Source organism: Syngnathoides biaculeatus, chromosome 8 (assembly GCF_019802595.1).
Source record: "Syngnathoides biaculeatus isolate LvHL_M chromosome 8, ASM1980259v1, whole genome shotgun sequence".
NCBI classification, from domain to species: domain Eukaryota; kingdom Metazoa; phylum Chordata; class Actinopteri; order Syngnathiformes; family Syngnathidae; genus Syngnathoides; species Syngnathoides biaculeatus.
The window spans coordinates 7,098,080-7,122,592 of record NC_084647.1 but is presented as its reverse complement, the minus strand read 5'-3'; the positions used below and the strand labels follow the sequence as shown (position 1 = coordinate 7,122,592).

The 24,513-nt window shown below is 45.2% G+C and overlaps 3 protein-coding genes across 9 annotated transcripts in view; 2 read left to right on the top strand and 1 right to left on the bottom strand.

Moving 5' to 3' along the window:
- Window positions 1–915: 915 nt before the first annotated feature.
- Window positions 916–12,048, bottom strand: gdpd1 (glycerophosphodiester phosphodiesterase domain containing 1). 3 transcript variants are annotated; one of them, XM_061828535.1, is made up of 11 exons: window positions 11,835–12,048; window positions 11,540–11,723; window positions 9,460–9,502; window positions 9,192–9,327; window positions 6,904–6,949; window positions 6,602–6,723; window positions 6,396–6,485; window positions 6,160–6,293; window positions 3,435–3,494; window positions 3,213–3,264; window positions 916–1,843 (listed from the first exon to the last, which is right to left on the bottom strand). In XM_061828535.1, the coding sequence occupies exons 2-11, from the start codon at window positions 11,673–11,675 to the stop codon at window positions 1,709–1,711; spliced, it is 954 nt and encodes a 317-aa protein (XP_061684519.1). In that variant the 5' UTR covers window positions 11,676–11,723; window positions 11,835–12,048; the 3' UTR covers window positions 916–1,708. The 3 variants fall into 3 exon arrangements, with proteins under 3 accessions (XP_061684519.1, XP_061684518.1, XP_061684520.1); XM_061828534.1 differs by having other exon boundaries at window positions 11,540–12,048; XM_061828536.1 differs by lacking the exons at window positions 11,540–11,723; window positions 11,835–12,048 and adding an exon at window positions 10,432–10,594.
- On the top strand, window positions 11,529–20,364 carry LOC133505349 (ion channel TACAN-like). Of its 4 annotated transcripts, XM_061828528.1 has the most exons (12): window positions 13,372–13,818; window positions 15,042–15,160; window positions 15,876–15,986; window positions 16,070–16,129; window positions 16,258–16,353; window positions 16,438–16,527; window positions 16,597–16,662; window positions 17,930–17,991; window positions 18,061–18,153; window positions 18,288–18,352; window positions 18,624–18,692; window positions 19,990–20,364. In XM_061828528.1, exons 1-12 carry the CDS (start codon window positions 13,750–13,752, stop codon window positions 20,101–20,103), a joined length of 1,014 nt encoding a protein of 337 aa, XP_061684512.1. In that variant the 5' UTR covers window positions 13,372–13,749; the 3' UTR covers window positions 20,104–20,364. The 4 variants fall into 4 exon arrangements, with proteins under 4 accessions (XP_061684513.1, XP_061684511.1, XP_061684510.1 ...); XM_061828527.1 differs by lacking the exon at window positions 13,372–13,818 and adding an exon at window positions 12,013–12,147 and having other exon boundaries at window positions 18,624–20,364; XM_061828526.1 differs by having other exon boundaries at window positions 13,365–13,818; window positions 18,624–20,364.
- Window positions 20,365–22,152: 1,788 nt separating this feature from the next.
- The window catches only part of porb (P450 (cytochrome) oxidoreductase b), a 29,921-nt gene continuing 27,560 nt past the window's right edge, over window positions 22,153–24,513 (top strand). Inside the window, exons 1-2 of one of the 2 annotated variants that reach the window (XM_061828505.1) lie at window positions 22,312–23,782; window positions 23,910–24,010. The gene's annotated coding sequence lies outside the window, so the exon portion shown is untranslated. The other variant, XM_061828504.1, reaches the window with a different exon arrangement.

Sequence of the window (24,513 nt, the reverse complement as noted above, 5' to 3'; positions counted from 1 at the left end):
TGTAAAATTAAAACAACAACAACAAAAAAAGTTAACTCATGTATGAAAATCGTACAACAAATCCAATGTTGTTTATTTTCTCCTTATATCAAACCTGACAAAATTATGTTCGCGATGTGTGAAGAACGCCGTTTTTTTTAACCCTAAAGTATCATTGATGTAAGTCTCCGTGATATAATATTTGAATATATCGTCGCAGATTTAGCAGGTAAGATTCAATTTATCGTGATTTATGTATTTGTACATTTAAAAAAAGAATAGGCAGAATAGGCATAAAAAAAACTCATATTGAAAGCGTCAGCTGTACTTCGATGAAGGGAATTCTCCGAGTTTGACTGTAATGTTTGGCAGAAGGTGGGACTAAAAAAATGATTGGCACGCCAATCGACCAATCGTAGAAGTGATACGCCATAGCAACACTGCCCTCATTGGTTCCGACAAACACCTCATTAATGGGAAGTTCACTCGATATAAGTTTCACGTTTTACATAATCATCTACAAAATGAAGCGATGTATATTTTGGAAATGTAAATTTAACAAAACAAAAAAAAAATCGTCATTTTTCGGTGAAAATATTTTCATTTTATAAAGTCTGAACGTGTTTTCACTGGTAATGACGCCGTCAGTACTGTATTCCCCCCCGCCCCCAACTCCACACCACCGTTTTCCAAGCCGCTTATCCTCACAAAGGATCACGAGAGTACTGGAGCTTACTGTATTTTCCTGTACTCAGCAAAGACTCCTTAGTTCAACCTGGTGTCTCCCCCTTGTGGCGAAAAACGTTACCAGTCAATGGGTGTCAACGTTTCAAGATAATTTGAAAATATCAAAAGTTTTTGGGAGTTATACAATTATATTGTACACAGGGTAGGAAAAAAATCATTTGCTTCTGTCGGAAATAAATCAAAGTGTGCATTTTATTATTTCAATAAAATAGGTTGGATACCACAAAGCTCTTATCATTTGTGTGAAGATTATACATTGAAAAAAAAAAAAGTGCTCAATGATGACAACTCACAAAAACAACAAATAATCATAACTGCAAAGTGCTAGATAAACTCACACACACAAAAAAACAGCAAATTACAAAAATTCATCCAATACTACATTCAATAATTCCACAAGATTCTCGGTCACACATCTGGATTGGAGAATATCAGTACAGTAATTTGATAATCATTATGTTTGTTATTTGCAAAAGTTAATAATCACGTCTCAAACTCTTTGTTGTGTCTAAACGACAAAATGTTCATATCTTTTTAAACGTGAAAAGTAAGAGAAACTCATTAAAAAAACAAAAATAGTCTTGCTAATGCAAATGGCTTATCGATTTTAAAACATATGTATTCAGACAAATATTGCTATCAGTGTGAAGACAATTTTTAAAAATGAACCAAATAAAGACGATCCAGCATGAAATAAGACATATGAGGTAAAATGTGATTGGCAGGTTCATCTTCTAGTGTTTACATGCAATATTAAATATTTAAGAAGTAGTGCAGGATTATGACAAATGTCACAAAATACATTCAAGTACTATGATCAAGTTTCTGATAGTAGAAAATGGAAAAAAAAAAAAATCAAAATTTCTTTTTGGGGGGCGGGGTTCCATGTTATTTGGTAGTGGGGACAAAAAAAAAATTGTAATAATGAAAAACAATTATTTCAATTATGGGGGAAGCTGAGGTGGGTTTAGTAGGGTGGGGGTCAGTCAGGCTTGGAAAGGCCGTTCCGGTCCAAAAAGTCTTTAAGCCTGGTGGGGAAATCCGTCATAACGCCTGTCGCTCCCAAATCAAATGCCCTTTGGAAGTCTTCTTCATCGTTCAGCACCCAAATGTACACCTGAAACCAGTCACAACGGTACAAGTACCCAATGGGATTTCGAACACAAAAAAAAACACAAACATACACACAGATTTACTGTCATGCCCGCAGATATAAATTTACGAGTGTGGTCCGCCAGTCACGCCCGCAGATATAGAGTTGCGGGCGTGTGTAGTGTTTGTAATTATGTGTCTACCCCTTTAAGAGCGGAGGGGGGGGGCGGCGTCGGATAAACTAGGAAGTAGAAGTAGACTGAGCAGCAGCGAGTTCCGTGTTTAAAAAAAAAAAAAAAAAAGACCTCAGGGGTATCAAACTCATTTTTTGTCGCGGGCGACATTGTAGTTAGGATTTCCCTCTATGGTGAAACCATAGAAAACGCGAATCGCCTCATTATATTTACACGTAAAATTCATGAACTCGTTTCCCAACCATCGTTCATGTTTGGCAACACACACACACAAAAAAAAATGCTTATAATATCACAACATGATCATTTATCGTATATGACAGTTTGAAATGTCGGGAAATATTTTCACAAGAATCCTGGATTTTGACACCGATGATGATTTTCCTTCGCAGGCCACGTAAAATCATGTGGCGAGCCAAATCTGGCCCCAAGGCCTTGAGTTTGACACCTGTGATTTAGAGGGCTCAGCTTAGAGGGAACATTGGTCAAGACGACACAAAATATCAATATTCATATCAATCAACATCTATGTACCATAATTTCCGGCCTATAAGCCGCAACTTTTTTTCCCCGCACGCTTTCAACCCTGCGGTTTATGCGGTGTGCATTTTTTTTCCAAAATGGCCGCGAGGGGGCACTCGAGCGGAAAAGGTAAAGAGTGAGTTCGGCGGAATATATGTGCCGAGGAAGTGACTTTTACCGGTCCGGCCCTGTTAGCGCTGCGCTAGCGTGTTACTGACGCGTCTCAGTGATTTTTACCGGTATGTTGGGTTTTTTTTTAACCGGCCCTGTTAGTGCTAGCGTTAGCACGGCGGTGCTAACGTTAACCTCTGTGTACCGTCTTTCTCGTGTTTCAATGTGGGCACTCGCGGCTTTTACACGGCTGCGGCCTACGTAGGTACCAAATGGTATTTCCTTTACAAACGTACCGGGTGAGGCTTAAAACTAGGTGCGCTCTGTAGGCCGGGAATGACGGTATTTCTACTCGCAATAAATTTTACACGTGTGATTTTTCGTGCTCGACTGCGCAGATTTGCGAGTGTGATGACGTGCCCTTCAAATCACGGCGACTGTGTCATTGATTTATTTGTACTGGAAAGGCTGATTTCATGATGTGGGTTGAAAAAAAAAATGTATTCACAATCATTTTGGGCACAATAATGTAGAAGCGAAGTATCGAATAAATTGATCATTTCCCACCTGAATTCCCCTCGCGGTCAGATGCTGGAAGAGAGCTTTCCTCATCAGTAAGCTGCAAAGTCAACCAAGATTAGTGGTGAAAACAGGAAGTACCAGGATTAGATATTTTAAAAAGTCTGGAATTCAGGAGGGCACCAACATTCCCCAAACATAAATCAGTATATTTTATATATTAAAAGTTAATTTATCGTCTGACAGCCCAAAAGGTGGTGAGCGACTCACCTGTCAGCAAGCCAGGCGGCGAGACGTTGACTCGTGGTTAGTCTGTTTGGATCGTAAAGCCTGGAAAGGGGGATATTGAAAAAATATTGAAGTTATTTGATTATATGAAGTATTTTAACTGTACATCTATTTCTACTATGTAGTTTATGATCAGGAAAAGCTAAAAATCATGCATAAAAAAAAAAAATTGAGGCTTGGAACGGATTATTTCTTTTTCCATTGATTGTAATGGGAAATGTCGATTCGGTTTTCGAACAAATCACTTCTCGAACCGCCTTCTCCAACAGATTTTGGTCGAGAACCGAGGTTGTACTGTATTTCTGTGGTTTGATGTGTCATTAACTCTGTGTCTCCTCTATTTATGTCTATGTTTGCATCTTTGGCGTCGTGACTTTGGACTGTTATGAAAGTCGCTGTGCACTTACACAGTATATTTTTTTTATTAACAGCCATGTTTCAATACAGAATACATATTGAACTCGTGTCATCTATATTTCAATCAGGAAAAGCTAAAAAAAATGTTTTAGAGAAAAACAATTATTTGGGGGGTTGGAACGCATTATTTCTTTTCCCATTGATTGTAATGGGAAATGTCGATTCGGTTTTCGAACAAATCCCTTCTCGAACCGCGATCGTCGCCGAGAACCGAGGTTGTACTGTATTAAATATTTGCTCCAAAAGCAGGACTAAAGAGAAGAAGGGACGCGTCTGCCGGTCACTCTCCGTCCGACTCTCATTTACGGTCATGAGCTTCGGAAATCCGAGTTGGTAGCTCGGCAAGGTTCTGCCTGCAGTGACCCGTGAAGACCGCCACGTAGCCGCGGCCCGCGTCCTCCGTACCTAGTCTGGGTTCCTCCGCACGAAGGACCTCGCTCAACTCAGGGCGACCTTCCGGCCTCCTCTCGGTCATTTTTCTGTGTAGTTTAACTCGGACACGGCAAGCAACTTGGATGGATTTGCTTTGTTCAGTCGCCGCGTCACGGTCGGAATGAATTCCAACGCCGCGCGTGTAAATAATAATCCCGCGAATCGGTTATGAATACAAATAACCGGTTCTTTGACCCAACGTGATCCAACGAGAATGCGTTGACTGATGCTATCTGCTTCTGATGTTTTTTTTTTTTTTTTACTTCCACTGCATCTGGAAAGTATTTGCGGCGCTTAATTTTTTCCAAATTTTGTGACGTTACAGCAGGGTCGGGAACCTTTTCGAGCCCAAATATTTTTAAATATAATTTCAAAAGAGCCATCAAGTATTTTAAAAATTAACTACAGGTGTATTTGCGCATTCATGTAAGACCGACACTTTTAGAGTACAACGATTCTCATGCCATGTCGTGAACCGAGTCGCTTATCCTCACAAGGGTTGCGGGAAAGCTGCAGGTTATCCAGGTTAGCTTCGAGCGAAAGGCGGACTACACCCTGAACTGGTCGCCAGTCAGTCGCAGGGGAGATACCGACGCCGTTACTGAGCGGGAATCGATCCCGCGCTGCCTGCACCAAAGGACGATGTGTGTACCACTACACCGTCAGTAACCGCAATAAGTCTCGTAATATTTTTAAAATCACATTCTAACCAATGACGATAAAAGTACCGTGAATGCGACTTCTGGTGCTGCCCGGTTTTGCTTTTGACAAATTTTCTCTGCGTCATTTGCCTTGCCTCCCACGCCAAACTACGGCACCGCCACGAGGACAAACAGTCTGCGTCATTTGCGTTGTCTCCCATGCTAAACTACGGCAACCCCACGAGGACAAACAGCCTGCGTCATTTGCGTTGCCTCCCACGCCAAATTACGGAACCGCCACGAGGACAAACAGTCTGCGTCATTTGCGTTGCCTCCCATGCCAAACTACGGCAACCCCACAAGGACAAACAGCCTGCGTCATTTGCGTTGCCTCCCACGCCAAACTACGGAACCGCCACGAGGACAAACAGTCTGCGTCATTTGCGTTGTCTCCCATGCTAAACTACGGCAACCCCACTAGGACGAATTTTCTCTGCGTCATTTGCGTTGCCTCCCACGCTAAACTACGGCACCCCCACGAGGACAAACTGTGCGTCATTTGCGTTGCCTCCCGTGCCAAACTACGGCAACCCCACGAGGACAAAATGTCCCTGCGTCATTTGCGTTGCCTCCCATGCTAAACTACGGCAACCCCACTAGGACAAATTTTCTCTGCGTCATTTGCGTTGCCTCCCACGCTAAACTACGGCAACTCCACTAGGACAAATTTTCTCTGCGTCATTTGCGTTGCCTCCCACGCTAAACTACGGCAACCCCACTAGGACAAACACTCTCTGCGTCATTTGCGTTGCCTCCCACGCCAAACTACGGCAACCCCACAAGGCCAAAATCATGTACAGTATGTCATTACTCGGGCTCCGCGAGCCATATGCAACCACCAAAAGGGCCAGATATGGCTCGCCACCCATAGGTTCCCAACCCTTGTTTTATAGTCTCATTCTGAAATATGTTTTCCCCTTTAAAATTCTACGCACAACATCCCATAATGTCTTTTTTTTTTCTTCGATTTTTGCATATGAATTAAAAATGTGAAAAAAGCTTGAAAGTCGTGACAACCTTTGCAGTGTAACTCAAAACTGAGCTTGGAGCATCCTGATCATTTCACATTTCTCCATTTTATCGGAGTCTACCTGTGTTTCATGTCCAAACAAACATTATGTACTGGTCCAGTTTTCCATAGATACATATTTACTCACTTGTTAACAATGTTGGGCATTGGGATCTCTAAGAACTGTTCCTTTAAGGGAACAAAAGGGAGGAGTCCGGTATAGAAGAGGCCCAACAACTGCAACACTCTGGGAAAGCTAAACAACACAGGAATGCGAGGGTTCTGCAAGACATCAATCCAAGATATGAAACTCTGGAAAGGATTTGCCTCGATATGATCATATCAAATCGGACCGAATTGCTGACGTGGGAACGGCGATCGCACCTCTTTGTAACATTTCCTGACGATCTGGTTGCTGGCGTTGCCCCACACCGTCAGGTGCTCGCGGTCGTATTTTACGACCAGCTCCGACACCTGCCGCCCGGACGCGCAATATGAATTTAGAAATGAACTGTGTTACGGACGCTTGAAGCAAAACAAAATTCAAAAGCCGAAGAGAAGCACGGACGGCCGGGCGCGCGCGTACGCACCTTCTTGATGAGCGTGTCGTCGTTGACCTTGATGTCGATGTTGATAGGAGTGCCGGGAAACGCTTCGAAAACATCCTTGAGCAGAGGAATGCGTTTGTCCTCTCCCGCCTCGCAAAAACACTCTGCGCACAAGGACAAGCCGAGAACCGGGGTTGAGCGTGACGGCCGAGGCCGCTCCTTGGCGATTAAAAAAAATATATGTATGATTGGAATGATGTCAAGGAACCTGCGTGGGATGTTTAGCGTTTTACAAATCTCGGACGTCGGATTAAATCGCTCCGCGACAAGCTGGAGGAACTCACCCCTTTGGAAGGTTACAGCCAATTTGCACAGGTATGGCGGCAACTCCTGCGCAGATCAAAAAAAAAAAGCAGAGAGTGGGGAAGCCGTGGAGACCTTAAGAAGCCAAAACTGGAATACTCGGTCTAAGACTGAGATCAGTTCCTACGGCGGCGACTTAACTTAAGTCGGATTCCATCATTAAAGACAGAATTTACATGAAAATACTGGCAGGATCCTCGAGGGTGCGTGGGAAGTTCGCCCAACCAGTTCGGTTTTGTGGACTTGGAGAAGGCATTCGATCGTGTGCCTTAGGGAGTCCCATGGCGGGTTCTTCAGGAGAATGGGGTACCGAACTCCCTGATACGAGGTGTTCGGTCCCAGTACGACCGCTGTCAGAGTTTGGTCCGCATTGCCGGCAATACGTCGGACTCGTTTCCGGTGAGAGTTGGCCCTCTGTTACCGATTTTGTTCATAACTTTTATGGACACAATTTATAGCTGCAGCCGAGGCGTACAGGGTGTCCTGTTTGGTGGCCTTTGGTTCTGTTGGCTTCATCAAGCCATGATCTCCAGCCAGCTCTCACTGGAGCGATTCGCAGCCGAGCGCGAAGCAGCTGGGACGGGAATCAGCACCCCCAAATCAGAGACCGTGGTCCTCAGTCGGAAAAGGGTGGCGTGCCCTCTTCGGGTCAGGGGATGAGATCCTTCCTCAAGTGGAGGAGTTTGAGTATCTTGGGGTCTTGTTCACGACTGAGGGAAGAACGGACGCGGGAGATCGACAGACGGATCGGTGCGGCGTCTGCAGTGATGCGGACTTCGTATCCGTTCGTTGTGGTGAAGAGGGACCTAAGTTGAAAGGCAAAGGTCGATCTATGTTTCTACTCTCACCTATGGGCATGAGCTGTGGGTCGTGACCGAAAGAACAAGATCCCGGATACAAGCGAGTTTCCTCCGCAGGGTGTCCGGGCTCTCCCTTAGAGAACGGGTGAGAAACTCGGTCATCCGTGAGGGGCTCGCTGTCGAGCCGCTGCTCCTCCGCATTGAGAGGAGCCGGAGGAGGTGACTGCGGCGTCTGATTCGGATGCCTCCTGGGCGCTTCCCTGGTGAGTTGTTCCGGGTACGTCCCACGGAAAAGAGACCTTGAGGACGACCCAGGACACACTGGAGAGACTACGTCTCTCGGCTGTCTTGGGAACGCCTCGGGATCCCTCCGGAAGAGCTGGAAGAAGTGGCTGGGGAAAGGGAAGTCTGGGTATCCCTGCTGAAGCTACTTACCCCGCGACCCGACCCTTCTTGCGGTCTGTCTCGCTGTCTGTCCTGGAGCTCTCCCTTAGAGATAGGGTGAGAAGCTCAGTCATCCGGGAGGGGCTCAGTGTCGAGCCGCTGCTCCTCCGCATTGAGAGGAGCCAGATGAGGTGGCTGGGGCATCTGATCCCGATGCCTCCCGGATGCCTCCCTGCTGGTGATTTGTTCCGTGCATGTTCCACCGGAAAGAGACCCCGGGGTACGACCCAGGACACGCTGGAGAGACTACGCCTCTCGGCTGTCTTGGGAACGCCTCGGGATCCCTCCGGAAGAGCTGGAAGAAGTGGCTGGGGAAAGGGAAGTCTGGGTATCCCTGCTGAAGCTACTTACCCCGCGACCCGACCCTTCTTGCGGTCTGTCTCGCTGTCTGCCCTGGAGCTCTCCCTTAGAGATAGGGTGAGAAGCTCAGTCATCCGGGAGGGGCTCAGTGTCGAGCCGCCGCTACTCCGCATTGAGAGGAGCCAGATGAGGTGGCTGGGGCATCTGATCCCGATGCCTCCCTGCTGGTGATTTGTTCCGTGCGTGTTCCACCGGAAAGAGACCCCGGGGTACGACCCAGGACACGCTGGAGAGACTACGCCTCTCGGCTGGCCTGGGAACGCCTCGGGATCCCTCCGGAATAGCTGGAAGAACTGGTGAAGTGGGAGCTACGTGGTAGGATACCTTGTGTTGTTTTGATGCTGTATTATGGTTACTCTACTTAACTACAGAATGGGGCAACCGACAAAATATAATTAGTACTATTCAAGATAGCACAGATTGCAGCAATGGCAAATACAACTTCAACTTGTACTGATGACATTTACACGTCGAAGATTTTAAAAACGTTAATTAAAACAATTTCTTTAAAGTCGAAAAATGTTTAACGGTGACAACAGTGTAAACGTTTGAGATTTCAACGAGCGCCCTATAAATATGGTCAAAGGTCACCATGTGACATAATCAGGTGATACCATTGACGCATTTCACAATAAAACCCGTGCGCGTTCCAAAACGGTACTGACCGCATACGCCATGTCGGAGATGTACGCGTTCATGCCGGTTGCTCGCTGGAGATGCGGGTCATGCGACACCACGACCTGCTCGTCCTTCGTCAGGTGGCAGTCGAGCTCCAGCATGTCGGTGCCCAGAGCCACGGCGCTGCACAAACACACGTACACATAGTTCGGGTGCGGACCTGCGCCTGAAGCCCGGTGCGACGGTCTCAGCGCTCCCCCGCGCTGAAAAGTCTCCTTGTGACGAATGCGCATGCGGTTTCAATTTCGGACTTACTGTTTGAAAGCCGCCATCGTGTTCTCAAGGTTCTCTGCTGCTCCTGCAAGGCAGACAAAAGTAGCAGAAATACTACTGTTTGATTTCTGTCTCATTTAGCAATATAACGTAACCAAAATATTAGAAAGGCCTCAACACAGAACCTCCACAAAAATATCAATCATATTTTTTAGAAGAACGCACATCAAACTCCCAATTAAAATTGATTTATGATCACTGGCGCGACTGGTGGGAAGGAACAGAGTATAAACACTTTGTTCCTGTTTACAAGTAGAAGCACTGGTTTGGTAAACCAGCGGTTGTCAGTTTGAATCCCACTGGGGCCTCTGCTCCCGTCAGGAAAGGCATCCGGCGTTTAAAAACTGTGCCAAACAAATACGGGACAAGCTGTAAGAAACTCCTGTATGCAAGTACATTTTTTCAGGTATCTGTACTCATTTTTCAGCTGACTTTTTACTTCTTCTTCTTCTTCTTTCGGCTTGTCCCTTTCGGGGTCGCCACAGCGTGTCATCTCAGATGAATGCACATATGTTTGGCACAATTTTTACGCCGGATGCCCTTCCTGACGCAACCCTTCTCAGGAGTGGAGGCCCCAGTGAACCCCCAAACATAAATCTGTACTGTTTTCTTCATATTTTGTCACAATCGGCTCGTCACTTTTTCCACCTCCACGGAGATGTCAGTAAGAGTTGAATGAGTGACGTATGAAGGACTTATCATGTACCGCAACAATATTTTGCAACATGAACTGGGGAGCATGATCGACATTTCTAGTTCAAGTGCCACCGTCATGAAATGCGTGATTTTTCGTATGATATTAATGGGAAAGAAAAAGGCACCCGGAATGGACCCATCTGTTTTTTCACCACGCAACATGATTTTGACGTATACGGCTTTTTGTCACTCCCGCCATGAAAATCCTCCAGAGGGATTTGTTTTCGAGAAGAAGCAGGAAGTGACATAGCGTTTTACCTGCTGGAAGGTAGCTCTGTTCCTTCGTGGTAGCCAAAATGCCGGCTCCTTGTATTGCTGGATATTGTTCGAACACTCATTCTTCATACTTTTCAAAAAGACCCGGTTGGTCGTGAAAAATGGATCGCAGGGGCGCAAAGGACGAGAGCTTCGTGGGTGACACGTGACTGGTAGGTGTGTATACAGCGACTAAAAAAAAATAATTTTTGGGGGAGTGGGACATAATCCTCTCAGAATGTAACAAAAGATCCGGGCATGTAAGTCACGGTTGCTAGATGTGTCGATGTACCCGTCGGCTTCGGACGAGGGGCACGGCTTCGGTCGGGCTGGCTCATACATACTGTCTGGGAATCTGTTGTTAGTTAGAAGTGATCCGCATATCATCTAAATATGGCTCGAAACGAAACGAAAGGGTAATATTTCCCCCGGTCGCTTCACTCGATTGCGTCCGCGGCGGACGGCTTCGGCCGGGCTTGCTCATACATACTGTCTGGAGTCTGTTGTCAGTTAGATGTGATCCGCATATCATCTGAATATGGCTCGAAACAATAGGGTGTTGTTGCCCCAGTCACTTCACTCGATTGTGCGATGTACTCTTCCTTGAAAAAATGCTTTTGTGTCCTATAGTAGGTGGGCGGACGAGGCACTGCTTTGGCCGGGCTAGCTCATACATACTGTCTGGGAGTCTGTTGTCAGTTAGAAGCGATCCGCATATCATCTAAATATGGCTCGAAACGATAGGCTAAGATTGCCCCGGTCACTTCACTCGATTGTGAGATGTTCTCTTCTTTGAAAAAGAGCTTCCGTGTCCCACAGCGTGTTCTCAATGGCCAATGTCGCGGTGTGACGCCATGAATAGAGGACGCGGGCAATATGGCGACCGCTCGGATGTATGTATGACGCGCTCTCCGCTCATATTTACTTTTTCGTATGGGCATTGAAGTGAATAATGTTGCGTGTATTTTTCATTGCAATATCTGTTTTAGAATGTTTACAGGCATGACACTTGACCTTTAAATACTGGGTAAAATTCCAACCTTTTTTTTTTTTTTTTTTGCTCCGTTTTATAGGACTGAACTGCAATGTTATTAGGAAATAAATCACCCACCTCCACGATGAGAAATATGTTTGCTGCGGAACCTCTCCCTCTTCTTGCGGTGCAGCAGCGTCGGACATTTGAGCAGCAGCGCGGAGGCGAGGACGTAGCCGGTCACCGTGGACACAACGTAAACTGCACCGTACATCCCGCCCCCGCCCACGGACACACGCAGCTACGATCCGTTAAGAATAACCTAGCGCCATACGTTCAAACGGCGTGTAAATACATATTTTACGTAGCTGTATTTGGCAACGGTAGCTAGCTGACGTCCGAGTCCAGTTTTGTCAAATCTTGAGGCGCTTACCCTTGTCTTAAAGAGTGTGGCGGTGTCCTTTTTTTTAAAAAAAAAAAGGTTGTACAATGTGCCGTCAGGTCCAAATCTTAGTTGTTAAATATCCAGATTTATGTAAGATGTTTATGTCGTGGTCGGTTCCCCAAAATTGTTGATTATCGGTCAGCTGTTCGTGACAATTTGCCGACGCGATTGCTTGCTAGCAGCTGTTTGCGCAAAGTGTGGACTCTTCTTCGTGTGCTGCGTCACTGGGACGCTGGGAGGTAAACACACCCACCATAAAGGCGCATCATCGCTCCCTGCTGGACAAATGAGATATGACCACGTGAGTCACAACCATGAAAAACGTATAAAGGCAATTTCACTGTTTTTTTTTTTTTTTTAATTATGATCATTTTGGTACCAAACCGGGCCTTCAATGGGGGCATTTATCCATGCATTTTCTGAGCCACTTATCCTCACAAGCATCGCGGGAGTGCTGGAGCCTATCGCGGCTATCACCCGCCAGGAACCGGGGTACACCCTGAACTGGTCTTTGAGGTCAATCGCAGGGGACATGACAGTCGAATTCACAATCCCACCTAGGGGCAATTTAGAGTCTCCAATTAATGCATGATTTTGAAATATTTATTGAAAACGTGCAAAGAATGAAAAAAAATTCTAGTATACTAATGAATTGTGGAAGTGTAAATTCTTTAGGGCAGCGTTCAAAACTACAAATGTGCCTGTTCTGTTTTCATTTAACAGTCATTGAACCCGCTCAATGTGCTGCAAAACTCAATCAAAAAGACTAAATACATCCGTTTTCTTAACCGCTTATCCTCACAAGGGTCGCGGGGAGTGCTGGAGCCGTTCCCAGCTGTCAACAGGCAAGGTACTGCCTGAACTGGTTGCCAGCCAATCGCAGGGCACATAGAGACAAACAGCCCCAGTCACAATCACACCAAGGGGCAATTTATGTCGTGTCAGTATCCAAGCCGCTTATCCTCACGAGGGTTGCAGGAAAGCTGGAGCCTATCCCAGCTATCTTCGGGTGAAAGGCGGACTACACCCCGAACTGGTCGCCAGTCAGTCGCAGGGCAGATATCGACACCATCATCGATCGGGAATCGATCCCACGCTGCTCGCACCAAAGGCAGGCGTGTGTACCACGACACCATCAGTGACTCTTTGGGGCAATTTAGAATGTCCAATTAATGTTGCATGTTTTTGGGATTTGGGAGGAAAACGGAGTGCCCACCCGGAGAAAAGCCACGCAGGCACGGGGAGAACATCCAAACTCCACACAGGCAGGGGGCCGGGATCGAACCCGCGTCCTCAGAACTGTGAGGCCAACGCTTTCCATCTGAACCACTGTGCTGCCAAAAAGACTAAATACGTTGACGTATTCATTACACACTACACAACAGTTTGAACTTGTCGCTGTTTTTTTTTTTTCTGACCGACCATATGATTCACATTATAACGTGAAAGATAATCACGTTATAATGTAGTAGCTTCCCTTTTTTTTTCCGGGTGTGGCCGCAATACGCTTCCGTAATAATACTTTGTTTCTGTACGGGATATTTATGTTGTAGATTTTTCTTGTTTTTTTTTTTTTTTTTTTGGTACTACATCTTTCAAACACAAAGCTTATGAATCAATCAATCAAAAGTACATGAACTGACGCTTTATTTCATTTATTCAGGAATAATTTCCACTCATAGTTCTGTTGAGTAATGGCACGAGAACTTCCTTCGAACGGTGTCCAACATGCGCACCAGCCAAAGTTCACTCGGTGCCATAAAGTATCCACGATAATGACATACACACCCTGCGGAATAATACTCCGCCGCATCATGTGCTCGTCATTTCATGTGGACAAATCATTACACCTACGTTCAAAACAAATACTGTACGTTTCACGGTACGGCAAACGACTCTCAAAATGCCGCAGAGTTTAACCGACGTTCTGCAGCAGTGGCAATGCCTGGAAGAAGAGTATCAGCGTGCTCAGGTGAGTAAACGTTCGTAAATCGACCCGTTTTCCGTCTTGTAATCGTGCGTGCGCGCAGTTATGTGGTTACAAATCTATGCATTTGGAACAAAGCGACCATTACATTTTTGTGTGTAGATTATAATTCCCAAAAGGAACAGCTGGGTTCAATCCCGGCCCCGCCTGAGCGGACTTTGCATGTTCTCCCCGCGCCTGCGTGGGTTTTACCCGGGTGGGCACTCCGGTTTCCTCCCACATCCCAAAAACTTGCAACATTAATTGGACATTCTAAATTGCCCCTAGGTGTGATTGTGAGTGCGGCTGTTTGTCTCCATGTGCCCCGCGATTGCCCGGCGACCAGTTCAGGTTGTGCCCGTTGACAGCTGGGATAGGCTCCGGCGCTCCCCGTGACCCTTGTGAGGGTAAGCGGCAAATGAAAATGGACGATTGGATGACCAGTTCAGCGTGTACCCCGCCTCCTGCCATTATTGAACATTATTAATATGAGTGGTAATTATTCCTGCCTAAATTAAATAAATGAGGACCATCACTTGGTATATTTTTTATTGATTGATTGATTCATAAGCTTTTTGTTTGAAGCATGTAGTACAAAAAAAAACTAAAAAATGAAAAATCTACAAAATATATATCCCGAACAGAAACAAAGTGTGTTATTACGGAAGCGTATTGCTACCACACCAAAAACAACAACAACAAAAAAAAAGTCGCTACCACATTATAACGTGATATCTTTCACGTTATAATGTGAATCATATTGTCGGTCCCAAAAAAAAGCAGCGACAAGTTCAAGATGTTGTGTAGTGTGTAATGAATACGTCAACGTATTTCGTCTTTTTGGCGGCACGGTGAAACAACTGGAAAGCGTTGGCCTCACAGTTCTGAGGTCCCGGGTTCGATCCCGGCCCCACCTGTGTGGAGTTTGCATGTTCTCCCCTGTGGCTACGTGGGTTTTCTCGGGGTGCACACTCCGGTTTCCTCCCACATCCCAAAAACATGCAACATTAATTGGACACTCTAAATTGCCCAAAGGTGTGATTGTGAGTGCGACTGTTTGTCTCTATGTGCCTTGCGATTGCCCGGCGACAGCTGGGATAGGCTCCCTTGTGAGGGTAAGCGGCAAAAGAAAATGGATGATTGGATGAACGAGGAGCAATGTCATCCGCGCTCCCCGTGATTTTGCCGCGGTTATTGATTTCTCTGCGGTTGCGTTTGTTGTCATTCAGGAGACGTACAGGACGTACCTGCAAAAAGTGGAGGAAATCTCCAAACTGCAGGAGAGCTGCACTTCCTCCATTTACCGCCAACAAAAGGGACTCAAGGAGATCTCCTCGCTGGTGAAAAAGTAATTGTCCACACACACCCACACAGCTGAAGAGGGAAACCTAACAAGCGCCAACCCGGTGCAGATTTGAACCCTGGTCATCCATCCATTTCCTTTGCCGCTCATCCTCACAAGGGGTCTCGGGTGGTGTTTGAGTACCACTTGGGCTCTATGTGCGCACGTGCCCGCTTGTCACATCGGTCGTCGTCTGTGTTTGGGCGACAACTAATTGTTTCGAGTACATCGACTTAATATTTGCGTGTACGTTTTTTTTTTTTTTGTTTTTGTAAAATCAAATATTTTCTTTCTGTGGTCTGGTTTTGTGGTGAAGTGACAAAGATCTCTTTGAAAGATTCCTTGTTGTTGATCAAATTAGCCTCTTAATCGTTTAATATCTATCTATATATAAACACATCCATCCAACCATTTTCTTTGCCGCTTATCCTCACAATGGTCGCGGGGAGTGCCGCAGCCTATCCCAGCTGTCAACGGGCAGGAGGCGGGGTACACCCTGAACTGGTCGCCAGCCAATCGCAGGGCACATAGAGACAAACACACCTAGGGGCAATTTAGAGTGTCCAATTAATGTTGCATGTTTTTGGGATGTGGGAGGAAACCGGAGTGCCCACCCGGAGAAAAGCCACGCAGGCGCGGGGAGAACACGCAAACTCCACACAGGCGGGGGCCGGGATCAAATCTGGGTCCTCACATGTTTTTATTTCATATCGCCCACCAGGTGCAGCAAAGGACCGTCGGAAGCGGACGCCCTCGATGAAATAAAAGAGAAAATAAAGATGCAAAGCAACGCTTTTTATGAAATGGAAGCCTTCCTCCCCAGGAAAAACGGGTGACTTATTTGGACAAAATCAAAATGGCGACCCTCACACATTCCCATTGGGTCACTCTGAATTTTCTTTTGATTCATTTCAGGCCGTACCTCCGTCTAGTTCTCGGGAACGTGAATGTCACCCTGCTCAGCAAACAGTTAAAGTAAGTGCCGTTTTTTTTTTGGTTTTTTTTTTTTTTTTTTAATTTTTAAAACTAACTTCATCCAGTCCAGGTCGACACGCGCGGTTGTAAATATTTCCCCCGCCGACCTTTCGACCCCTCATCCGCAGATTTGCCTACAAAGATGAATACGAGAAGTTCAAGCTGTACCTCACTGCCGTGCTGCTGCTGTTTTCCTTCACGTGCTATTTCTTCGTCAGCTACAGGTAAGCGTTTCCGTTCGGCGAAAGTCTTGTCCTCGCCGCGCGGGGAAAAATACATTTTTTTTTACCTCTCGCCCTTGGCTTCAGATTTCTCGATCCCGTCCTCAACTTCCTGCTGGTGTGGTATTACTGCACGTTAACAATCAGGGAAAGTATCCTCATCACCAATGGCTCCAGGTCAGTCGTATGAATATTAAAAAAAAATGATATTGGAAATTAATTTTCTGTGTGTCGCCTACATTATAGAATCAAAGGGTGGTGGGTTTCCCATCATTACGTCTCAGCTTTTTTGTCCGCTGTAATGCTGACATGGTGGGTAAATACGTAGAAAGCCCTTAAAGTGCCACTGACACGCAAGGCATGATTTTTAGCATGGCAGCCGGAATGGACCCATCCGTTTTTTCACCACACGTCATGATATTGTCGTATATGGATTTTTGTATCTCCCGCCGTGAAAATCCTCTCGAGGCATTCGTTTTGGAGAAGAAGCAGGAAGTGACGTTTTTTTCCCCAGACGCCCACACTGGCATCTTCGTGTGTTTCTAGCAGTTTTACCGGCGGGAAAGTAGCCTTTTTTTCCCGCGTGTTAGCTAAAATGCCGGCTCGTTATATTGCTGAAACGCTCGGGAGGATGGATTCGCTCTTCACATGTTTCCAAAAGACCCGGTTCGTCGTGAAAAATGGATTGCACGGGGGCAAAGGACGAGAGCTTTGTGGTAGGTGTGCATACAGCTACAAAAAAAAAAAAAATAGTTGGGGGTGGGGGGGGGCGTAATCTGTAAATCAGGGGTGCTAAGTGTGTCGATGTGCTACCCCGGCCGAAGCTGTGATCGGCGGACTCGGTGGCTAATCTCTGATCCAGGATCGGACGGGGAGGCGGTTTGGCCGCGGCGGTGGCGGCATTGTTCATTGCCAACGGCGTCGGCGTTGTTCATCGCCGTCGCGAGGTAGCTTGTGGAGGGAAGTGGTCTGGCCGTGTGCGGGAGGAGAAAGGAGCTCTCCCTCCCACCGGCCACCGGTGTCTGGGTAGTTACTTCGCCCGGCGTAGGGTCTTCCTGAGTACGCTACATACAGTCACGCATACTGTCGGGGAGTCTGTTGTTAGTAAATAGTGATCCGCATATCATCTAAACATGGCTCGAAACGATAGGGTAATATTGCCCCGGTCACTTCACTCGACTGTGAGATGTTTTCTTCTTCGAAAAGAGCTTCCGTGTCAGAAGGGGCGTTGGGAAAAATCCGAAAATCTCCCATAGCAGGTAGCGCCGCGTCTTCTCAATGGCAGTGTGACATCTGTAAATGACGTTCCAGGCAATATGGCCGCCACTGGGATGTCGAGTGAGACTTCCGCAACTTTGCGCATGAATGACAACTCTCCGCTCCCGTTTTTTTTTTCTCTGTATAGACATTGAAGTGAATGATATCATATGTAGTTTTCATAACAATATCTATTTTAAAATGTATACAGGCATGTCGGTGGCACTTTAACAACCAATGCTAAACACGCACAGGTTTAAATTTGAAGTCAAAACTTTTCGCGGCACTGCATGGTTAAAATGTCCTCCCTTCTGCACTCAAGGCCAGACGGCAACCTGTACAAGACATTCAGGAACCAGTTCCTAGCGTACTCCCTCTACCAAAGTAAGGTCGAGTCTCCGCAAAAGTCAGTCAAAGCAGGGTCTCCGCGACGCTGACTTCTCGGACGCGCAGGTTTTGTCCAATGTCTGCAGTGTTACTATCAGAGCGGATGTCTCTACAGACTCAGAGCCCTGGGAGAAAGACACAACATGGATCTGACCGTCGGTAAAAACTCTTCAGAGACACGGGGCGCACGGTTGACGGATAAAGACGCCGTGTCCAAATCATGACAATTCAGAATTCAGCTGGTATGATGAAAAAAAAAAAAAAAAGGGAACGTGGGTGATTTCTGTTCTCAGAGGGATTTCAGTCCTGGATGTGGAAAGGGCTGACGTTTCTTTTGCCCTTCCTGTTTTTCGGTCACGTGAGTATCCCGCCGACGCAACGTCCTGAAACGAGGCCCGCGTGACTTTGCGCGAAAGAATGACGTTATGTCACGGTTTCGACAGCACGACGCACACAATCACAAGACTCGCGTCAGCATTCTGCGTGTTTTCATAATTAGATCTATTAGGTGTTTATAATTTTTTTTCGTGGGGGGGGGGTGTAAGATTTGGTGTGTTTGTATTTGTTGAACCCGTAGTTGCATTTGAAAACAAAACGCAACCCCGCGACCTCCCGTTTTTGTCTTGCAGTTCTGGCAGCTCTTCAATAGTCTCTCTCTCTTCAGAATGGCTCAGCTCCCAGAGTGCAAAGAATGGCAGGTTAGCGCTCGCTCGCAAAGTGCAGTTTTTACTCCCTCTTATTGCTTCGTTTCCGCGTTCGACATCGACATTCATTCATTCAGAGACGTCTTATTAGCTGCCCCAAAAATGGGCAAACCTTTGGAGTTTATCTTATGTCAAAATGTACGTACTTTGGTTTACTTTTCAAGACAAAAAGCTTGTTCCTGGTTGAACCAGAATGTTTCAGAAAACCATCCACCCATTTTCTTGTGCCGCTTATCCTCGCGGGGGTCGTGGAGAGTTCTGGAGCCTATCCCAGCTGTCAACGGGCAGGAGGCGGGGGTACACCCTGAACTGGTTGCCAGCCAAAACCTTTTACTCTCTTAACCAGTACGCGGAGTTGGACCCAAATACACGACACGGAAATATCTTTATTCAGTCCAGAGGCGGTAACCAGGCGGGCAGTTCCACGAGAGCAGCAGCGATAATGACGTCAGGTTTACGGGGTAGGTCGGGGGACAGGCAGGGGGTCGGTACGCTGGGAGTCGAGATCAGAATCGAGGAAGTGCGGGAACGAGGGATCGATGGCAACGATCTGGCAAAGCCAGACCGTCCGCTGGGTCCTGTAAGTGCTGCAGGTAATTAGTGGGGATGAGGCGCAAGTGTGCAACAGCCAAGGCTAGGACCGGCAGGATCATGACATTGACGGTAATTTCCGGACTATAAGCCGCAACTTTTGTCACACGCTTTCAACTCTGCGGCTTATACAATGACGTGGCTAATATGCATTTTTTTTCTAACAACCACTAGGGGCGCTCAAGCAGAAAAGGTAAGAGTGAGACAGGTGGAATATATGTGTCGAGGAAGACGCAAGTTTAATGTAACGTTGCGCTTTGCGGGTGAATAAAATTAGCATGAACAAACCCTCGTCACGGAAAATGCAGTAAGAAATGCATATGACGCAGCTTTCAAGTGCAAATCGAGCTGGTCGATCAAGGTAATGAAAGCAGGTGGCCTGAACCGTGTTACTGCTGTGTTACTGCCGCGTCTCAGTGACTTTTACCGGCATGTTTTTTTTTTTTTTTTTTTTACCTCAAGTAAGTAAGTACTTCATGTTTCAATGTGGGCACATGCGGCTTATACACGGGTGCGGCTTACGTACTGTATGTACAAAATGTTTTTTCCTTTAAAAATGTACTGGGTGAGGCTTATAATCAGGCGCGTTTTGTAGTCCAGAATTAGGGTAATCTCGTGGTAAAGTTAAGTTATACTGTAAATATCTACACGGGTCTCAGTTATCCGTGTATCAGAATGTAAAAATCATATTCTGTGACAGGTTTTGGTGTGCAGCCTCTGCTTCTTTGTTCTGTTCTTGGGAAACTTCTTCACGACGCTTGCTGTGATCCATCAGAAGCTTAAACAGAAGAATCAGAAAACGAAGATTCTGTGACACAAAAAGTATCAGTAGCAGATCAAGTAATTTAGTAGTATAATTAATAGAACTGAAAGTCATATGCCGTCAAATGATAGTGTATTAGAAAGCTTAGTATGTTTTTGAGAGCAGCGTTTGAGACTTGCCATTTATGTAATGATATAGTTATTACATCTTTGTTTTAAAAATTTTTCAAGGTTAATGTACGACATGTATTAGTCTGGACTGCACTTCAATTTGTTTTGCTGTGTTTGGTGACTAAATAAGATACACACGACATCATTGTGCGTTTTATTTTGTTGGGGAATGTAACCACGTGCAAATACTTTGTCTGTAGATCTTGATATGATATATACAGTATTTATGACTCAAATAACGGGGACAGCGTCAAAGTTCTGCCGGCGTCTGGAAAGAAACAAGCAGAGGTAAACTCACGTTAACTGTAAGTAACAGCAGAAAATAAAACATTTCTTTCTTTTGATGATGAATATTTCAAGAATGAATTGTTATTTTCCCCTCAAATCTCCCTTGTTATGAGAGCTTGTTGTGCTCTTGTGGGTCACAAATTGCTGGAGTCTCTTACGTTTCTTATTATAACCAAGATTTTCTTTTAAATCTCATTTTTAAATACAAATGCAAGAAAAAAAGTTCATATTTGACATTTTTTGCATTTGAAAGAGTGAGAGACACCATGTTGCTGGGCTGTCAAATGTATTTAAAAGAAAATTAAATTTAAAACGAGAGTGCTCTTTAACTGATCAACCTTGATATGTTTTTTTTTTTTTTTTTTTTAAATTATGGCCTTGTCATGGCCTTGGCTTGTCTCGGTCTTGGATTTGGCTTGGTCTCAACTCTCGAAAGTCGAATTCTTGTCTGGGTCTGGGTGAGTTCTGGTGTCAGGAAAGTCTTTGCCTGCTATTGTCTTGCCTTGAACGTTTTCTTGTGGCAGCCTAAAAAAATAAAAATATATATATAAAAAAAAAATCACCCACTTCTGGAGTTCAAAAATTAAATTTCTAACCTGAAAAGAGATACAACGTGTTCTTATGTTATTGTAAAAAGTTATTACGCAGTTTTCAAGATCAACAAAGCTTTGGGAACACGTTTTGACAACAGAAATGTCGAGTAACAGTAGTACAAGGACTAAAAAAAAAAAAAAAAAAAAACAACTCCATGTACACGAGTTGAATCAGCACTTCAATTTAAAGTATATTTCACAATTTATCATGGGGAGAGTTTTGGGGTGCAGATTAAATTTAAAACGAGAATGCTCTTTAACTGCTCAACCTTGATATGTTTTTTTTTTTTTTTTTTTTTTAAATTATGGTCTTGGGTCTTGTCACGGCCTTGTGTTGTCTCGGTCTTGGATTTGGCTTGGTCTCAACTCCCGAAAGTTTTCTTGTGGCAGCCCAAAAAAAATTAAAAAAAAAAAAAAATATATATATATATATATAAATCACCCCCTCGTGTTAAAAAATTAAATGTCTAATCTGAAAAAGAGATAGAATGTGTTTTTAAATTATTTAAAAATGTTTACAAGAGCAACAAAGCTATGGGAACACGTAACAGTATTTGTATGGAACTGTATATTTTTGTATATTTTTTTTCTCCGTGATAAAAGCACTAAATTTTTAATAAAAAAAAATCCATGTACTTCAATTTAAAGTGTATTTCACAATTTGTCATGGGGACATTTTTGGGGTGCAGATTAGAGGGATGAGGGATGAGCGATGGGGTGGGTGGGGGGGGGGCTATTTTTCAAATGTGTTGAGACTATAAATAATGATAACGTTTGGGAGGACAACTTTAGAGGTCTCGCGCGTTGGGTTGTCTAGAAAAGCTTACATAACCGTGACCCCTGCTCTGGAATACTTCAGCAGTTATATATCACGGTAGGTTACAATAGTATAATGACATTAGGTAATGCTTTTCAAGGGTGGTTTACTTCAAAACACGTGTTGCATTTTTAGAACGTTCGGATTGCAATGATTGCTTTCGATGCCATGAAAAGTCACGCGTATACAAATCAGATTTATGCTAAGTGAGAAAAAAGAGAAAGAAATAAAAACGGAGCGGAGGCAAAGCAGGTTTTAAGGAATTTACTTGGATTGGGCAACGCGGCCACCCCCGCCGGGATGACCGAGATGGTATCGCCCCACATGGCGTAAAGTTTTCTTCCGCATTGCGAGCTCCGTGAACGCGAGTTTGAAACGCCAGCAGGTAAGCTTCGCAATGGCCTCACATTTATTGATTTCGCGTTTCTCTGCGAGCGATGCCAGTGAAATGAGATTCAAATTTACGGACGAACACGAAACACAGGGTGAATGTTTCTCTGGGGCTGATAGATGTTACGCAATGCGAGGCGCAAGTCAGGTTTTCGCTACCTACCTTTTTTTGTGTGCCATAAAAAGTCGTCTATACACCACGTACACATTATATACTTTATTCCACGTGTTAGCTTTGTCACATAACCATTGATTATACCATTGGATGTGTTTATTGGGTATGTTGGTCAAAGTCATGTCCTGCTAGCTATTTGATTGTGTTCAACGTAAAGGTAAGCAGGCGTCCATTATTTTAACCTTTTGTCATCCTGTTCAATATCGCCGACATGTTTATATTTGCTTTTACTGAAGCCATAAATTGTGTGGTGTAGTCCGCTGAACAGAGCAACAACAACAATATTTTAAAGCCTCCTTTCATTGGACTTTTTAAAGGGGAAATCCAGTGCTTGGCATGAACAGTGTGTCCAGTAGGTCATGTAATATGTACCCTTATTTTGGCAATGTGATGTTAAATCCTCTCTCATTTAATAGTGTTTTGAGAAGATTTTTATCGACAATTGCGGATTTTCAGGGGCGCTGCCATTTTTGCAAGTCACATGATGTACGTGGGCGTATGTGACGTGTACCCTGCTGTTACAAATGCTTGATTACATGGGACGCCATTTATGCCAGCGGTGATTTCTCGTATTTATCTTCATCTGATGAAAAAATAGCAGTATCGGTTGATTGGGAGGACAGAGGAATACTTCCATACAGATTTGAACCTGCGGCTGTAGTTAATGTTGAATATTCGGATGGTTCTTCGGGCGGAATGACGCGGAGTCTGACTACTCGGAAGCCTAAGCCATAAGTGTGTAAACAAATGCCGACCCGGGAGCTCCGGGCCGGCAGCCGCGGATGGTTCTTCGGACGGGAATGACGCGGAAGTCTGACGAGCAAGCTCCGGCGGCGGGCCGCGAGCCGAGCTTTCAGCCCCGGACACCGAAGCTAGGCTAAAGGCCTCCGCCGCCGCCGAAGGCGGGCTCGCGAGCCGAACTTCGACATTCCGGGAGGCCGTTAGCCGAGCTTCTGCTCACTGTTCATGCACAGCATTGGATTTCTCCTTTAATTAGCAACAAACCCAAGGTTCACATGATGGTGAATCCATCCCTTGTGAGCGTATTTTACGCCTCAGTCTGGTGGTGGGTCGTGGTTCAGTTTGGTCGAACGTGACTCTATGATGTTCTTGTGATTGCGGTCAATATTCTCATTCACATCAACATAAAATCGTTTCAGGAATGTCTCAACTCTTTGTAATTCATTCAATGTAACAGTCACATAATCTGTACAGTTATCCTCCTTCCGTCCGTTTTCTTCGCTGCTTATCCTCACAAGTGTCGCGGGAGTGCTGGAGCCTAGTGGCAGGAGGCAAGGTACACCCCGAACTGGTCGCCAGCCAATCGCAGAGCACATCGAGACAGACAACAGTCGCACTCACAATCACACCTAGGGGCAATTTAGCGTGTCAAATTAATGTCGCATGTTTTGGGGATGTGGGAGGAAACCGGAGTGCTCACCCGGAGAAAAACCCACCCAGGCACGAGGAGAACATGCAACTTCCAGACAGGCGGGGCCGGGATTGAACCCTGGACCTCAGAACTGTGAGGCCAACACTTTACACCTGTTCCATCGTGTCGCCCTGTACAATCATAACTCGTGTATATTTCAGTGGTTCTTTGTCCTTGTTTCCCCGTGAGGAACTTTTACAGTTCATGAGTGTAGTAAACGCATCCCTGTTCAAAAAACTGTCTGTTGATCGTTCAAAAATTGATCTTTACGTCACAACTTTATCCTAACACTTATTTCTTCGTCTGCATTTCATTCTCTTATCACTCACATTGTTTATTTTTTTTAAAAAGAAGATAAATCAGTTCTTCAACCTGGTATTTTAACAGGTGTTCACATCTAAAACCGGTGTACCTTTCTCCAGGACCGACAGTCCTCTGCTGATAATATTTAATCGTGATTCTTACAGTCCTACACATTAACTCGGTTATTATGGGAGTACGATGCCTCATAGAAGGCCACGTGAGGTTTTCATCAGTTTGTCGAGTGCACACTGCTGTACTACACTTTTGAAGAAGGATTTTTAGCGAGGGAGGAA